At 32.6% G+C, this 19,305-nt stretch overlaps 1 protein-coding gene across 2 annotated transcripts; it reads right to left on the bottom strand.

Annotated features, from left to right (window-relative positions):
• Positions 1-4,394: 4,394 nt before the first annotated feature.
• LOC134721408 (actin-binding protein IPP-like) lies at positions 4,395-17,769 on the bottom strand. 2 transcript variants are annotated; one of them, XM_063584396.1, is made up of 7 exons: positions 17,739-17,769; positions 12,744-12,853; positions 10,779-11,032; positions 9,056-9,184; positions 7,778-8,632; positions 7,179-7,402; positions 4,395-4,746 (listed from the first exon to the last, which is right to left on the bottom strand). In XM_063584396.1, the coding sequence occupies exons 2-7, from the start codon at positions 12,803-12,805 to the stop codon at positions 4,516-4,518; spliced, it is 1,755 nt and encodes a 584-aa protein (XP_063440466.1). In that variant the 5' UTR covers positions 12,806-12,853; positions 17,739-17,769; the 3' UTR covers positions 4,395-4,515. The 2 variants fall into 2 exon arrangements, with proteins under 2 accessions (XP_063440466.1, XP_063440474.1); XM_063584404.1 differs by lacking the exon at positions 17,739-17,769 and adding an exon at positions 17,616-17,642 and having other exon boundaries at positions 4,396-4,746.
• Between the last annotated feature and the right edge of the window lie 1,536 nt (positions 17,770-19,305).

The raw sequence follows: 19,305 nt of genomic DNA, 5'->3' as shown, positions 1-19,305 counted from the left end.
TACGTCAGAGAGCATTCAATTTAAAATACCCGAGCTTATAATTAAACATTAGTAGTCGACTAATAATAGTATGGTATTTCTCAGAACTACATAGAAATTCTTAAGAAACGCAAATTATTTTGAGACTATCCTCGTTCTTCCGCGTTCTAACTAAGTTGATGCTTCTAGCCCTATGGTGCTATTCATCATTTTCTGTGAACTAGTAGAACAGCATTGTTTTAATTGCTGGCTGGTAAGAATAGTATTTTCACTATGCTCCTTGTAATATTTCAATAGTTTTCAAAGTCATGATTCCCGAGTTTGAGGATGGTGTATAGGTAGGATTTTGAAAGACAAACTCAGAATTCATTAAAGTTTTAAGTAGATCATCTTTTATTAATCCAAGCTAGGCCTCTTTGCGGCTTGTTTGCACATAAAATGCGTTGATCTTGAAACCTTATTTAGATCAACATTTTGTATTCCGAATCTTGCAAGAAATGGACCGAGGTTTAACAGCTGGTCAAATTGTGCTACTTTAACGCTCTTTGCACGTTAAGAAGCCTTGCAACAACTCTTTGAGGGGTCCGTAGGTGGCATGTTGCAAGGCAAAAATTCTGTCCCTATCCAATATTCCCTCATTTTTCAGTGGCAGTCCAAATTTTCTGATGTTTAAATGTCAATGATCATGCACGATAAACCGACAGATTTGGGTATAGAAATTTTATTTAAGGAATATGCCAACAGCATCATAAGCGATGCTATGCAATTACTTGTGTAAAAGTTTAGCTTCTACTGAAATGCAATTTCTCACGGAAGAATGAAAGATCACTGTATCTTTTCATTTCTGTAGTGAAATACATTAGTTTTCTATCAAAAATATAACGAAGCCGAGATGTGGTATGTATTATTGCCGATGAGACAACTCTCCACCATACTATATGACATACATAAGTTAGCATAGGTCACCGTTGGGCTTTAACGAACTAGACAGCTCTCTAACAAGCATAAAATATAAACAGTAAAATATTAAGACATACAACACATGATGCATGGGAAACATTATAATGTATCCACACAGCACGAGCAACAAATCATATCAGTGGCGGATCCAGGACTTTTCCTAAGGGGGCCCACTGACTGACCTAAAAGGGGGGGGGGGGGCCGCTCCAGTCATGCTTCAATGATTCCCTATATAGTCAACCAAATTTTTCCCACGAAAGGGGTGCCCGGGCCGCATAGGGCCCCCTGGATCCGCCTGTTCATATGGAGTTAATATGAAAATAAGAAGACTCCGTTGCCAATGAGCACCTCTCCAACAGATACAAAATGTCACATAGACGTAAGCAACACTAATACCTTTCCCCGTACATCCTTCAACAATGAGCTAGACCGTGAGAAGCGGCATAAAATCCTCACAATAAAATTTAAAACCAAACACCACAGACACGGGGAGACATTCTACGGGATCCATGCATTCAGAACGAACAACAAACCCCTGAAGAAAATGACGATATAAAAAGATGATAGAAATGATTTCCAATAAGACAATTCTCCACCAGAGACCAAATGGTACATATATTTGTCTCTGAAAAAAGATTCCTATATGTACATTAGAATAGTGATTGTGGTTAGTACGGGTCAACGTACGGCCTTCACCATTAAGCTTCATGATTACCAAAAAGCGGAATGTCGAGGAGTCGAGAGTACATATGTAATTACACTATATATATTAAAGGTATACTTAACAGAAGTGACAAAATGCCACCGGATCCGAGCTACGAGTTATGAAATTTATTCGGTTTCAATTGATTGATTGTTATTAAAGTGGAAATTTTCAACGATTAAATACAAAATGACAAAGCAGTTATGTTTAAAATTATTAGTATAAGGATTTTTTATGGCACAATAATTTTGCTCATTAAAACTATGAACATAAAGTTTAAAGTGCTATATATAGGTCCAACAGGACGGATGTAATATAAAATAATCTTTGTATTATTTTAATACACATGCTACTATAATGCATGATATACTTACTTACTTTTATAAGATCACACCCCAAACATTTTACTTATTGTTTTTTTAAGAAGCCTTTCTATTGAAGCCTATATTTATTTATCTTTAAAATATCAGTTCGTTAACCTTCTTTTACACTTTTAGTTTCATATTGCAGCACATTACATTTTGTTATTCCTAAATACGTGTATTGATTGCAATTTTGCATAGTATATATATAATACATATACCAGGCAAAGTTCGACTTAATATCAGCATCATATATTGGTTTATAACTAAGTTATCTTGTGAAAGTTTACTGGTTCAATCAGTTTTTCTGTGAAATCAACTTATTAACCCTGACAGGTGCGTTGACCACGAACAGAGACATATAATACAGTGTATTATATGTCTCTGCCACGACGTAGACAGTCTTACAGGTAGTAAAATACCTCGACTTTGGAAGATTTCCAGGTGCAATAAAATAATATATAGTAATACAGGTACTAGTTTTCTTCCTTTTGGTCTATATCTTTACTAGTTTTTTGTTTGTTTGATCAATATGTGAATAAGGGCTCAGAGTTGTTTATTTATTTAGAGCATACACTCTGTTGGAAACATTATTTTATGCAGACCATTTTTCCTATGATGCTCTGATTCAAGTATTTGTATAGAATTATCAACTTCTTACTTCTTACTACTTGCACCTTATACTTACTATACTAATCCTGGACTGATTTTACCTATATGAAGAATGTTGGGAAGGTTTTTGTATACGACTATTTACTTTTATTTAAAAAAAACCCAACATATTTACATTGATCCTGTCTTACTAAATATTTTTACGTTAGCAGAAATCCCCCTTTTATATTAAACTTACTCTAAAAGTATTTTTTGGCATAACTTGAACAATTTGTATTGGCACGATTTCCTGCTGAGAAATTTGGTACTTAAACGTACTATTAATAAAAATGCTTGTAAGCACCGAAGCCAAAGATGCTTTTATTTACCAGAGGAACTTGAGTAAAATCAAGGATTTGTATAGTTAGATCTAACTATACAAATCCTTGGTAAAATCAAATATTGCAATATATAAAGCATTGGTTTAAGTTGATTTAACTGCAATTCTGGATGAGAAAATACAGCTCCAATTTTTAAGGAAGGCTAGACATTAATAATGACATCATTGATATTTTAAGAACAGAAATAAGATTCCTGCACCTTGCAAAAGTTAATTTATTTTCTTGACAAGCTTGACAGAAGCTGATCAAAAGTCAGCAATGTTAGATTGTGGAAGATGACATTTGAGAAAACTTGCTTATGAATCATCTAATCATTTTACACTTTTTTGCTGAAAGTACTGTTATGTTTTTCTTTATAACCTTATTATACCATACTTCTGTGTCAAGTAACATATTTAACAAAATTTAATTCCATTTTTAATGAATGTAAAAATGAGGAGATATGGCCAATGAGATAACTTTCCACCAAAGTTCAAATGAAGTGGATGTAAGCAATTGAAGACAACCATACTGCCTTCAACAATGAGAAAAACCTTAACCCTTTAGCCAATTGGTGATGGTCAGCTATTGGTACCTTTTAATAAAATCACTTGGGGCAATATGCGCAATTGTTATTCCATAGGCCGTAATGGTAACGTTTTCTTCTGTTGCTCAGCCCATATCGTAAACTTGTGTATGTATGATGGCTTGTTTCGAAGCTGAGACATTTTTACATATGTGGTTAAATTTTCGGGGTACGAAGTGTGATTCATTTTTCCGTAATTTAGCAAACCCAGAGTATCCTTTTGCAATGTCGCTCCTCATGGTAAAAAATCCCAATTTTAACACAATAAGTTCTTTGAAATTTTAATACTTTGAACACATTTCATAGCTCCATGGTTTTTACACATTTATTCTGTGTTCCCTTATTTTCTAAATTAACACTAATGGTTCAGCTCAGTCATTTGTTTATCATAGAAATGTGTCAAATATCACTACACAGAGATTTTTTGTTTACACGTGACTTTTGTGTTCCTCATTTCAAGGCTCATTAGGGGTATTGTCCCACTTGACATTTGACATATGGTATGGATCCTTACAGGGGCAGATCCAGTCATTGTAAAAAGGGGGGGGGGGGGTGTTCCAACTATATGTCCCCATTCAAATGCATTTATCGGCCAAAAAAAAGGGTGTGTTCCAACCCCAGAGATGTGGCATGCATAACAGTGACAAAAATGTACAAAAAAAGTGACAAATAGTAGAAAAGCTCTAAACGGTCTAATATAACAAAATAGACAACAATTCATTAGAGGAAAACAAGTGGCCTGATTTATATATTTTTATATAAATACATTCATATAAAAAAAAAAAACTTCAAGATTTTTAAAAGCTTAATGATATAATTTTATTTCAAAGTTTGACTCACATTACAGTCTTAGACAGTTTGTTTTTCACTCTGAAGATAAAAATTCTCAAAAAATAAATAAATATAAATAAGTACATTTAATGTCACAGAGAAATATTTCAAATAAATTATTTTTTATAAAACTACAGCAGCAGCTTCACTTCTGCCTATAGGTAAGGGAGGTAACTCTGTCCATAGATCAGTTAGTGGATCATAACATTCTACAGATTCTAGTGTAACAGGAGCAGTATATGGGTTATCCACCAATCGTTTACTACCCCCTATTACATATAATTGTCCATTTAAGCCAACAGCACTTGGTGCTGTTCTTCTTTCTGACATTGGTGAAATCATAGTCCATGTATTCTGAAAAATATTAAAGATATTTTCTCTCTGATAATGAAAAAATGTTAGTATAATTTGTAAATTGTCACTTATTTCAATAAATGTTACACTAATTACACTTATTAAGGAGGCTCCAGGGTATAAAAATTTCAGAAAAAAATAAACATTTAATTTTCATTACAAATTTTATTTACTGCCTTAAGTAGTTGTTACTTTATCATATGGTACAAAAATAATTTAAAAAAATCAATTTGTGTTGGCATCAGATGAACTTAAAAATGTAGATATAATTGAAATTATCTCCCTTTGGTACAAAAATGCCATTTATTTTATAGAAAAAATATAAAACTAAAGGCTCTAAAGAGCCTGTGTCGCTCACCTTGGTATATGTGAATTAAACAAAGGAAGCAGACAGTTCATGACAAAATTGTGTTTAGGTGATTGTGATGTGTTTGTACATCTTACTTTACTGAACATTCTTGCTGCTTACAATTATCTATCTATAATGAACTTGTCCGTGTAGTTTCAGTGGAAAATGTTAGTAAAAATTTACAAATTTAATGAAAATTGTTAAAAATTTATTATAAAGGACAATAACTTCTTAGGGGGGTCAATTGACCATTTTGGTCATTTTGACTTATTTTTGAGTCTTAAATTGCTGTACATTATTGCTGTTTACAGTTTATCTCTATCTTTAATAATATTCAAGATAATAACCCAAAACAGCAAAATTTCCTTAAAATTACCAATTTAGGGGCAACAACCTAACTACGAGGTGTCTGATTCATCTAAAAATTTAAGGGCAGATAGATCTTCACCAGATAAACAATTTTACCCTCTGTCAGATTTGCTCTAAATGCTTTGGTTTTTGAGTTATAAGCCAAAAACTGCAATTTACCCCATAGTTCTATTTTTAGCCGTAGCGGCCTTCTTGGTTGGTTTGCCCGGTCACAAAACACAATTTTTAAATAGATAGCCTAATAATGTTCTGGCTATGTTTGGTAAAATTTGGCCCAGTAGTTTCAGAGGAGAAGATTTTTGTAAAAGATAACTAAGATTTATGAAAAATGGTTAAAAATTGACTATAAAGGGCAATAACTCCTAAAGGGGTCAACTGACCATTTTGGTCCTGTTGACTTATTTGTAAATCTTACTTTGCTGAACATTTTTGCTGTTTACAGTTTATCTCTATCCATAATAATATTCAAGATAAAATCCAAAAACAGCGAAATTTCCTTAAAATTACCAATTCAGGGGCAGCAACCCAACAACGGGTTGTCCCATTCATCTTAAAATTGCAGGGCAGATAGATCTTGACCAGATAAACAATTTTACCCATTGTCAGATTTGCTCTAAATGCTTTGGTTTTTGAGTAATAACCAAAAACTGCTTTTAACCTCCATGTTCTGTTTTTAGCCATGGCGGCCATCATGGTTGGTTGGCCAGGTAAAAAAACACAAATTTTAAACTAGATACATCAATGATAATTGTGGCCAAGTTTGGATTAATTTCGCCCGGTAGTTTCAGAGAAGAAAATTTTCGTAAAAGATCATGGAGATTTATTAAAAAGGTTAAAAATTGACTATAAAGGGCAATAACTCCTAAAGGGGTCAACTGACCATTTTGGTCATGTTGACTTATTTGTAAATCTTACTGTGCTGAACATTATTGCTGTTTACAGTTTATCTCCATCTATAATAATATTCAAGGTAATAACCAAAAACAGCAAAATTTCCTTAAAATTACCAATTTAGGGGCAACAACCTAACAACGAGTTGTCTGATTCATCTAAAAATGTCAGGGCAGATAGATCTTCACCAGATAAACAATGTTAGCCTCTGTCAGATTTGCTCTAAATGCTTTGGTTTTTGAGTTATATAAGCCAAAAACTGCATTTTACCCTTAAGTTCTATTTTTAGCCATGACGGCCATCTTGGTTGGTTGGCAGGGTCAAAAAACACAATTTTTAAACTGGATACATTAATGATGATTATGGCTAAGTTTGGTTTAATTTGGCCCAGTAGTTTCATAGGCAAAGTGATGGGAAAAGCTTACTTGGCCCTTTTGGCCAGGTGAGCTAAAAAGGTGACAATGTCGGAAGAAGTCACATATAAGTACACATCTTTAAGCAAATCTTTGAAAAGGAAGGATAGAAATTATTAGAGAAATGGATTCCACCACTACACTATATCTTGTGTGTTACGATATTTCTCCACTATCGACAATTAATTCCTATTATTTATGAAGCTTGGCTAGCCTCATGCTTTAAATATTTAAATTGAACTGTCTTTTACACCAATGTTTTATTAAAAAATTTAATTGTTATATATAATAAGTATTTATTAGAAATGACATGGAACTGTCCAATTTATAAGAAAAAAATACAGGAAAAATCCTCCATCCATTTTTCAAACTACACCTGTGTATGTTAACACCTGTGTATGTTAACTAACCTCCTCAGGTGAATACCTCTCTACAGTGTTCAGTTCTCGGTCATGTTCATTATATCCTCCGACAGCATAAATATAGCCATCTAGAGCCACAAGTGCTAAATCTGAACGTCTAACATTCATATTCTGTGGTTCTGTCCATTCCTTTGTTACAGGATTAAAGCCATCACAGGTGAACATTTCTGTTGAACTTTCCGTCTCAGTTCCACCAACTATATAAATCATGCCTGTTAAAAAAATAAAATCTCTGATATAAAACCATTCTTGTCAAACATATCAAAACAGTCATTCTGATAAATAAATCATATAACCACCAATGGGTCTTCAACATACTTACATAGCATATTTTTCTTAATTTGATGAACTTCTTAACCATGTTAACAAATTGTAAAAATGTCAAAGAGCTTGGCACATGATATGATCAATAATCTATCATTCTATTGTTGGAGACCATGTGTTAACTACCAGAAGGGACATAAATTCAAGAATAAATTGTCCAATTGCAAATCAAGTCTTTCCATAGAAAATGTAAGTAGAATAGTGTTTTTTTGTTTGTTTCTGTAATTTGCACATTAAAGGGCATGTTCTTTAATGTGACCTACCATCCATTTCCACAACTCCACATGCAAATTTAGGGTGTGGAATTACTGAGTCTGTGATCCAGCTTCCTATATTCTGATCATATACTTCTACATTATCCCCTAAAACACTTCCTACCCACCCTCCAAAGGCATAAATCTTCCCATCACAGGCACATAGACCAAATCCTGACCGTGGAACACTCATTGATGGTCCCTCCGTCCATTTTCCGGTTTGTAGATTATATATTTCCAGATTGTTATACATCAACAAATCATCCTCCCCTCCTACTACATATATTTTCCTGTTTAATGACACAGCAGCATGTTTGCTACGTGGACAAGAAATACCAGGAACATGTTCCCATTGTTTTTGGAATGTGTCGTATTTTACTACAGTTTTTAATGATATAGCATCACTCCATCTTCCATTCTTAGAACGATTAAATCCACCTATTACATAAATACTTCTGTTGGAGGATTTTCTTGGAAATGAACGAATATCATTTGACAAAATATCACAAGTTCTTAGATAAGTTCTAACGGCTGATACCACCATTCTACTTTTTACATGTTTACTAAACAATTCCTGCATTTGACTGTGGTTTAGAACCGGGAACCGAACATAGTCTAATAATGTTGGTAAAATCGTAAGTCTGTCGTCAATATTTTGTTCTGTCCAATATAATGCTGCATCTAATACTTCAACTTCACTAATGATATTTATAGTTTCACGTTCAAGCCAAGTTATCACTTCGGTCGATGGGAGTTCTAAAAATTCTTCTTCTTTTGTGACTTTGTTAAAATTTGTCTCTACGTAATCTTCAGCAAATAATCTAAGTTCTTGAAGATTTGGTGTGTCTGCACATCTGTGAATTCCTAAAAAAATGTTTAATAAATTACTATTATAAAGAAAAACTGAAAGATGCAATCTTTTAGGTACTAAAATAATAAACTGTTCATAATGATCAGTATTTATTTTTTCACATTCTTTTGTCTAATATACATGTTGCTACATCCTCTTTGTTTCCTATTTTAACAATCCCTTTTAATTTTTCAGTTACTTGCCAAAATCAGTAGTTTTTTCATAGAGATCTTATTTCATCCCAAACGAAATAAATGAAACATGTAAACAAATTGACAATTAACAACACAAAACCAATGGAGTTCTTACAATAAAAGACTTTTTTAGGCTTGTCAAATAAAAAAATAAATGAAGGCAGTTTCCTTTTGCCTAATGGATCTTCATGTATAAGACAAAACATTTTTAATCTATACATGTATACGTTTTTGTATTCCTACCTATACAATTGTATGGCTGTATATTGTCCTTCAAGAAGGTCACACATGCTGTAACAACAGGAAGTAAATCAATCATGTCTGCTACATACATCAGATCTTGGCAGTTCTCTTCTGTGACATCTATTTCTCCTAAAATATGTAAAATGACCTTCAATACGAGATTAGAAATTTGAAGATGTCTTAAAATAACAATTTAACCAATTTACAATTGTATGATACCTAATCAAAAAGAAGGACTCATCAATATGTTTCAACTCACTGCAATAAACATAAAACAGTGTCACTAGTTGACACTTTCATTTGCCCCTGTTTTTCCAGAAGGGTTGATGTTGTTCAAGATTTCTGTGTAGGGTTTATTCTATAATTCTTTTGACATTGGTGTTAGATTTTTTCCTAAATTGTTGTGTATTTTGCTATTGCGTTAGCTAGATATTTCATTTAAGAATTGAATTCTTCTTTTTGTAACTTTATTGGGGTGTAAAAGCGTTGACCAAAGTACATTTTGTATGAAGAGCGGGAGGCTATTGTGTTAGATATTTCATAAACTCATTTGTCTTTTGGCTATATTATGTTAAGATTTTTTTTATAATTTGATAAATTGTTCATAAACTTATGTGTTTCAGCTGCCCTTGTATATCTTTTCAAAAATAATAATGTATAATAGTTCAAAAAATGTGCCAAGATCCCATAATATAACCACAAATCATGGAGACTGGATTCTTGTATGTACATCTCTTTCCAATAATAATATTTTAATCACTTTTACATATCGTGTAGTCATCTGTTCTCGATAGTAATCAGTTCTCAATAGCAATGCGCGTGGTGAAAAAGTAGTTTTCTATTTGTTGGTATTTCAAGGAGAGAATAAAACTCGCTTCAAGCAAGCATTAATTTCAACATTTCAAGTTTTCAGACATTTTACATCAGTAAAAATAATATTTTCCTATTTTAGCCTACTTTCCTTATTCCCAAAACAACCCCAATTTCATCCCCTCGGTTCATAAATAGAACATTTTCAAATGTAAACAAAACTTAGCTTGAAATGAAGGTCAAGTCCACATACGTAATACACAATTGTAAGATGTGGTGTGACGTCGCTATGGAAAAAAATTCTATGGAACGCAGTTTGGGCCATATCTTATCACTATAAAAATTAATTCAATTAAATTATCGGAAAAGTAATGCTCTTAAGTATTGTTACTGTGACAGAAAAATATTAATAACAGCTGTGACAACATCTTATAACATATAAGAATTGGTTCAATAATTTAAAATCATCTAAAATTAATATTCAATGCATATTTTTGTCCTTGAGTGATAATTCCTAGGATATCGGTTAAAGATGCCTTAATTGATTGATAAGGCTAAAATTCATAAGAAAAACTATGTTTTCCAGAGACAAATGATAGTTAATTGATAGTTTTCTTTAATTTGCGTAATTTTAAATCTTCTAGTAATATCAAACATGCTTACCATACTATACTTTTCACAACTATCGAGAACTGATGATGTATTGCACACAATGTCAAAATTGAGCACACCAACAGATGTTTTGATTTTTCTTAATTTATGCAAAAGAAAATCCTGAGGATAATAGGAAATGAATAAAAGTATCTACTAAATTAACACAATCAGTTTTGACCACATTTATTTGAAGAACTGGCCCTATGGAGCAAAAGTTTGTTACACTATTGAGAACCGATAACACTAGGATACTACATACCAAGATATATGAAATCTAGTAAAACAGAAAATATTTTAGGATCAATGTCGTAAAGTGTGACAACATCAGCATGGTCTTCCATCATACCACTACAGAACATAGCACTGAAATAAGAACTCCCGGCAGCCAAAATGATTTTATGTGCTCGAAATGTCTGACTGCCAACTTGAATATCGATATCACAAAATTCGTCATTAGATCTTAACTGGTGTAGTTTTTTGGAGAATTCTTTTCTGTAAGCTTCATATTCTAATCTGTAAAATTATAAATGTATTATGTAGATGTTAAACAAACTTGATTATCTAGGAAAATCAAGTTTAAAAATTGTCCAGGGACTCGTCATTTTTTGCCATGGTGAGTCCTAACTGTTAGAAGATATTTTATTGCAATATGATTTATAATTCTTAGGCTACATCACCTAATAGAGCAATAAAATGACACTAAATTCAGATTTATTTTATTCTTTTGCTATAAAATGATGATTTGTGTGTTCAGTTGATACAAAATATTTCAATTTTGATGCATCTTTGGACTCTTGTGAAAATGAGTCCAGACAGATTTTGATGAGTCCAGGACTCATGGACTCACCTTAGTGAGAACCCTGCATTATACATATAAACATATACAGTATATTAATCATTTCTGTGGATTTTGTTTTAAATGTAAACCACATATTTGTGTGTTCAACAAATATCTTCAGGTTTGTTGAATGATTTGTCAAAACAGTTAATTTAAACATCCACTCAAATACAATTTTTTCATAGATCCATAAAAGTTGTTACCCAATAAAAATAACTGAATCACAAGATTAAAATGACAAAAAATGCACAATATATATGTAGATTCCTTTCGATTATATTTTTTTTGCATTGGGTTTCAAGTTTTTAGTGATATCAGGTACAAAATGTAATAAAATAACATATTCCATAGAACACCATGCCTAGCTTGCACTATCATTTTCCTTAATGATGTAGATGAAAAGTACTGGTTTCACACTGTCACATTTAATGAACACTGAAATTGGGGTTGAAACTATAGTATACCATATATAGTTAACAAGAATGTGTCCCTAGTTATTAGTACATTGATGCCCTACTCACATTATCATTTCTATGGTCATTGGACAGTGAAAGTTGGGTTGAAATGCTAATTTGGCATTAAAATTAGAAAGATTATATCATTGGGCACATTAGTAGTAAGTTTTAAGTTGATTTGACTTCAATTTCATCAAAAACTACCATGACCAAAAACTTTATCCTGAAGTGGGACAGATGGACAGACAGACAAACTGTAGGGCTTAAAATCATACTGACATGTGAACAAGAGATTCATGTGTATGTACTTTCAACTTCATGGTAAACTTCCTTGAACAAAAACTTGAACATTAAACAGAAAGGACAAACATATTGTCAAAATGATAACCAGAAAACATAAAATACATATTTAAATGACTAAGAGAGATTACTCTAAATTCAAATTACACCAGCCTCTCTCGGTGAATAAAAAATAATATTGAACAAGTATTTATCTTGACTCACAAGTTGAAGCTGTAGAACTAAGAGGGAAAACATATATATATTCTTAATTCTGATATATATTCATTTTAAATATCTGTTAATGAAAAACAAGAAGTTGCATGTAAATGTATTGTTGCAACTTGTGCTCAGCATACCCAAACTCATATTAATTTAATTGCTTCACATTTTTTTATGTTGGGGCTTTTTTCAAATATGATTATATAATATTGGTTGTTCTCATTGGTGACAGCTGAACAGTGACCCATAGTAGCCTTTTTAAATCATTTTGACTCTGCTTGGTGGCTACTAAGTTGTTTCATATGCATTCATACCACATACATAATTTATTAATCCACAACTCTTTACAATATGCTTTATCTTAATCTTGTTTGTTGCTAAAATAAGTTTGATAAACTAGTTTCACTAATGTCTAACTTATTCAACAAACCTGACATCTCTGGTCTCTATTTTTTCACCAATTTCATCTTCCATTGTTTCTTTGTACCACATAACATTGGTGTATATATTCCAAAACAGCACAGTCAGATCATTATACTGCTGAAAAAATATAAGATCATGATAAAATTAGATGTTATTTATCATGTTAAAAGGAAACCGCTTTTAGGAACTTATACAGAAAATATTCAAGCAACTAATTTTAAGCCAAACAGTAGATTAATCAGTAACTTCACAAAAACTTTGGCTATAAAGTTATATAATATTATTTATGCAACCAAGAAGTCACAAATTGCATCAAAACAAGTATATGAGTCTGATTTCAGTTATGTGCTGATGAAAAACCATTCTCTAATTTTTGTGCTATTTTCACATTTCTTCATCGGTGTGAGAAAAAGATTATCCTCACTAGTGAAAAAATTGATTAGTCAAAATTAAACCATGAATCAAATTTCTTGATTTCTCCTAAAATTTCCTTTAAAGTGACATCATGAAAAAAAAATGACCATGTCTGATGACATCACAAAAAGTACACAACTTTCCACATATCTTCGAAAAATAAAGGATACAAATCAATAGAGAAACAGATTACAACACTATAACTCATGTATTGCAATATTTCTCCACGCTCAACAGTACGATGTAGAAATTGTCTTTTAAAGTGTTTTTTTTCCTTCAAATTTCCATCAGTAATATGTTTAAAGTACCCTTGTTGCATTTCTTTTTAAATGGTATCACATAAGTATCAATAAATATTGAGAAGAATCTTGTTTCTTGTTTTGTTTTTATTATGTATTGTTCACTGCTTGAAAATAAATCATTATGACCTTTTCTTTGTGTATCCATGTCTCCATCTCCTTATCATAGGTAACTGTATAGACAAATAATAAAGAAATATGCAATACATGTATATCTATAACATGATAAATTAGTTCAAAAATATCAAACATTAACAATAATTATCAGCAGTTAGCCAGAGATAAACATCGTTGATTACCAGTATGTTTGACACCCAAGCTGTTAAGTGAAGCCCTATAATTAAACATCTTTGATTTTACAGGTAAAATTTAACATAGGTGTCAATTACACCCGTACGGTAGTAATATTTATACACAGAATTTTTTTCTCCTTAGCGGGAGGACAGGAGGAGACCCCTGAATACGGGATTATTGTACTCCTGTTTGGAAGTTCACATGTATGTTAGTATAGAAAGTCCCTGGAAAAACACAACGAAGAGAAAACCTGCACATTGGGATAATTTGTGCCATCAGGACTTAAGATTGATCTTGAGGTTTGATGATTCTGCTCTCTGGTCACTCACCAGGAGAGGTTCACAATATGGCTGTGAATTATATTTTACAATATTAAAGTGTTGATAGCTAAAAAAATCTGTACATATTAAAGGGGCACTAGCTACAAGAAATATGATAAATCTCAAGTATGATTTTTTTGGTTCAATCATTAATGAAAGTGAAATAGTGGAATAATAATTTGTCTTTGTCAGCTTAGTGGTTCAATTAAGGCAATAATTATTCATAATGAATTATTCACTTGTAAGTGAATAATTCGACCTCAGTTAGTCCGTATTCATGTGAACTCCAATTTAACCCGGTAGAAAGAGATAGAATAAAGCATGCATTGTCCGTGTACAGTTATTTAAAGGAAAAGAATGTCAACATTGAAAGTGAAACAAAGGTAAATAATTTGATTGACTGATTCGATCTACAAAAAAAAAAATCTTATAAAGGTAAAAACAACAATAAACATAAATGTTTAATTCATAATACAAAATTTAAGACTTATAAAAATCTAATTGCACGAGTTACTTAATCTATTTACAAATGTATATCTATGTTAATGTTAACCTTGCTTATATGGTCATAGAGGGTCAACTTGATATTTAATTAGATGGCATCTTCTCTGAAATTCACACGAAACGAAGCTTCATCTTATTGAGACCATGTCCTGGAAATTGTTTATTTTATACTTTTGATAGTTTGGAAAAATGTTTTACATTGTCATGAATAGAATATGAGAATTTGAGTCAAATCAGTGAATATGAATTTGACAGCTAGTGCCCCTTTAATCACAGGAGTTTGAAATCCTATCAATAAGCCGGGTCCGTTCGCCCCCATTTAAGTTCACACCCACTCATGTTCGCCCCCCTTTCACTTTTGCACCCTACATGTTTGCACCCAAAGTCTGTTCGCACCCTACATGTTCAAGACCAATTTTTATTGGTTTCCTGTTTAATAACTTTGTAATCAAGTTTTGGCAAGTGTATTCCTATAAGTATATTTGTTGTCATTCTCTCATAGTCATAAATAAGTGAGACAGCATTATTATTTGTGTTGAATAAATCTTATTTATGTTTAGATAGTTTATTGTTAAAAAACTAGAGGCTCCAAAGAGCCTGTGTCGCTCACCTTGGTCTATGTGAATATTAAACAAAGGACGCATTTGAATTCATGACAAAATTGTGTTTTGGTGATGGTGATGTGTTTGTACATCTTACTTTACTGAACATTCTTGCTGCTTACAAACATTCTATCTATATTGAACTTGGCCTAAGAGTTTCAGTCGAAAATGTTAATTAAAATTTACAAATTTTATGAAAATTGTTAAAAATTGACTTTAAAGGGCAATAACTCCTTATGGGGTCAATTGACCATTTAGGTCATGTTGACTTATTTTTAAGTCTTACTTTGCTGTACATTGTTGCTCTTTACAGTTTATCTTTATCTATAACAATATTCAAGATAATAACAAAAAACGGCGAAATTTCCTTAAAATGACTAATTCAGGGGCATCAACCAAACAGTGGTTTGTCCGATCCATCTGAAAATTTCAGGGCAGATAGATCTTGACCTGATAAACAATTTTACTCCCTGTTAGATTTGCTCTAAATGCTTTTGTTTTTGAGTTATAAGCCAAAAACTGTATTTTACCCTATGTTCTATTTTTAGCCATGGCAGCCATCTTGGTTGGTTGGCCGGGTCACGCCACACATTTTTTAAACTAGATACCCCAATGATGATTGCAGCCAAGTTTGTTTAAATTTGGCCCGGTAGTTTCAGAGAAGAAGATTTTTGTAAAAGATTACTAAGATTTACGAAAAATGGTTAAAAATTGACTATAAAGGGCAATAACTTCTAAAGGGGTCAACTGACCACTTTGATTATGTTGACTTATTTGTAGATCTTACTTTGCTGAACATTATTGTTGTAAACAGTTTGTCTCTATCTATAATAATATTCAAGATAATAACCAAAAACAGCAAAATTTCCCTAAAATTACCAATTCAGGGGCAGCAACCCAACAACAGATTGTCCGATTCATCTGAAAATTTCAGGGCAGATAGATGTTGACCTGATCAACATTTTTACCCCGTGTCAGATTTGCTCTAAATGCTTTGGTTTTTGAGTTATAAGCCAAAAACTGCATTTTACCCCTATGTTCTATTTTTAGCTGTGGCAGCCATCTTGGTTGGTTGGCGGGGTCACGCCACACAATTTTTAAAATAGATACCCCAATGATGATTATGGCCAAGTTTGGATTAATTTGGCCCAGCAGTTTCAGAGGAGAAGATTTTTGTAAAAGTTAACGACGCCGGACGACGCCGGACGCCAAGTGATGAGAAAAGCTCACTTGGCCCTTCGGGCCAGGTGAGCTAAAAATAACAATCCTTTCTAAATTACAATGGATAAAGTGGGATTCTGTCAACGTTTTATTTTGTGTTGAATAACTCTAAAATCATCCCTTCGTAAATTTTACGGACACCATCACAAGTTGGTTGACCGTTATGGAATAACCGTTTCACAAATGATATCGGATATATTCCTTACGTCTTAACTACAATCCCCTTCCCTTTCATGAATGTAACCTACCGAATTAGACTATATACCGGATTTGTAATCACATAAGCAACACGACGGGTGCCACATGTGGAGCAGGATCTGCTTACCCTTCCGGATCACCTGAGATCACCCCTAGTTTTTGGTGGAGTTCGTGTTGTTTATTCTTTAGTTTTCTATGTTATATGTCATGTGTACTATTGTTTTTCTGTTTGTCTTTTTATTTTTAGCCATGGCGTTGTCAGTTTGTTTTAGATTTATGAGTTTGACTATCCCTTTGGTATCTTTCGTCCCTCTTTTTTTAATCATGTATTGGTTAGTGTAACACTATAGTTGTTTCAATCATTGACTTGTTTCAAAATAAAGTGAGATTCTGACTACGTTTTTTTCGTGTGTGTTGAATAATTTTATCATGTTTTGGTTATATTTTATTGTTTCATTGTTTCAGATCAAAGGGACCAATCTGTTGAAAACAATTATCTTTTGTGTTTTTTATTTAAAATGTTCAATGTTTTAGTCATACCAAGCTAAAGAAATACATTCAGTATTTAAACCTAAGCAATTTAAAACAACAATCATGATTTTCCAATAGACCACTTTCGAGTCCTTTTGACGAAAATGCATCGAACTCGAAAGTCTAATATTCAACTTGAATTTGAACTAAAATTGGGTGCAAACTAGTCTAAGATTACTCTGACGTCCAACGGCTGTTTTGCCAGACAAGCTGGCGTCCCACGGCCCCAGCTTGTCTGGCAAAAAAGCTGTTGGACGTCATAGTAATCTCGGACTAGACGCAAACGTGTAGAGTGCGAACAGACCTTGAGTGCAAACGTGCCAGGTGCGAAAGTGAAGGGTGTGAAAGTGCATTGGGCGTGAATGGACTTGATACAATCAATAAGGGGGTAAAAACATAACCAAACTCGACTATCACATTAGAGCTTATCTCGAAACCAACGAACTTAAAGTAAAACACAGGATCACACAGGCACAGTGTATAAATTTGTTTATACCTAAAAACCTTATATCATTGTAGATATATTTGTTTTTGTGTACAAGAGATGTGGTTCAGGAATCAGACATTATGTTGGACGGGTGAATGCTTGATGTTGCAATTTTTCATATGAAAAGCTTACTACACGTCTGTCACGTCTTAGCAATAGAGAAAAGTCCAGAGGAGTTCCTAAGCAAGTAAAGGGAGATAATTGATGTTAAAACAGCGGGAAATTCTGCACTTGGCATATATGAAACATACATTTGAGAAGACAAAACTGAAAAGCACTGAATCATTACTTATACGTTAGCATGATTAAGTTGTTGTGTAAACATCCCAACCAAGAAAGGGCAAAAGGTTTAACACTGGCTAACTTTACTGTCACTGTCAGAATGACACAGATTTACAAGATAATTGTAATTTTAAAAGTAAGGTATGAAATTGTAGTCCAAATAATTATGATGTTTTGTCGAACACCGTGTATCATCGTACAGCGGATATAGGTACTAACCAAGCGGGCGTGAGCGATTTTGATCTTAAACGGTAACTTTTTTTTGTTCATAAAATACCAATGTACATGTACTTCAATCTAAACATAATTGTTGAACATTACAAGAAATGGTTTGGGGTCGTTGGTTGATGTTTAGAGATGTCTCATTATTTCCCCAAAACAAGAACGATTACTGAAAACATGTGCAAATACTTGTCAAAGAAGTTGACGCTCATCTCATCCGATATAATTCTATGTTCATTGCAATTCTTTTTCTGATCAAAGGCCACTGTGTGTGTAATCAGTATAGCTGTTTCCATTATTGGCATTGAAATCTCTCAAACATATGTTATTTTTGGATATTATATCCCAAAAAGAAGTGTTGTGTACAGTGCTTAGCTGCCCAAATAAATCATTCTGTACGGTGCATAGTTAAGCTGCTGTACTCTGTACACAATAACATTATTGTCATGCTCGTTTATTTCACAAAAAATGTCATAGATAGGTTTGTGATAACTATTACTTTGGCCCTGTAATAGCTTTCTTTCTGATAAAACATGTAAATGTCTCAAGAACTGTATCGAAATTGGAAGTTGGTGTTGACATTAACAACTATTTTCACATGTACAAGTTAATTGTTCTTATTAAAATATCAAAGTTGTTTTATAAGTAGGGAAAAATCGATGCAAAATTATTTAGGAGCAGGAATTTCAAATGTTGAGAAATGTTCATTGAGTATTGATAAAGCAAAACAAAGATTTTCGTTACTGTGTAAGGTCAAAATCTAACATGCCCCCTTGGTTAGTACATATATCCGGTGTACTGATGATCAAGGATCTGGAAATTTTTTCACCTAATTTCGGTCATTTTCATTCAACTTGAAAGTTGATGCCCCTTTTCAAAAAATTATTGTCAAAATCACATTACTGCATGAGACTCATTATGATCAAGACCAATTAAGGGAAGGCAACAGTTTAAAAATAAAATGATTTTAATGACTCAAAACGATAATATTCTCAGTTATCACTTATGTTTCTTTCGATTCTGAAGTCAAAATTCAAAATGTAATGCGACAATTGTAAGACGAACAATTCTGGACTCATTTCCGGGATTAGTTTTGTTTACCCAAATCACAGGAAATCATCAGCTTTATTTTATATTTTACCTTTAATAGTGCAAGAATATTAATTAAAATAGTTGCACTAGCTTTCGGATGAAA

This window comes from Mytilus trossulus, chromosome 1 (assembly GCF_036588685.1).
Source record: "Mytilus trossulus isolate FHL-02 chromosome 1, PNRI_Mtr1.1.1.hap1, whole genome shotgun sequence".
Lineage (NCBI taxonomy): Eukaryota > Metazoa > Mollusca > Bivalvia > Mytilida > Mytilidae > Mytilus > Mytilus trossulus.
Note: the sequence above shows the minus strand (reverse complement) of the source record. Positions and strands in the feature narration are given on the sequence as shown.

Coding starts and splice junctions, on each gene's coding strand:
- LOC134721408 (XM_063584396.1), bottom strand. CDS start 12,805: ATGTGGTACAAAGAAACAATGGAAGATGAAATTGGTGAAAAAATAGAG. Junction 11,033..12,743: donor ATAGAGACCAGAGATGTCAG/GTTTGTTGAATA, acceptor ATAATTTTACAG/ATTAGAATATGAAGCTTACA. Junction 4,747..7,178: donor AGAGGTATTCACCTGAGGAG/GTTAGTTAACAT, acceptor AATATTTTTCAG/AATACATGGACTATGATTTC.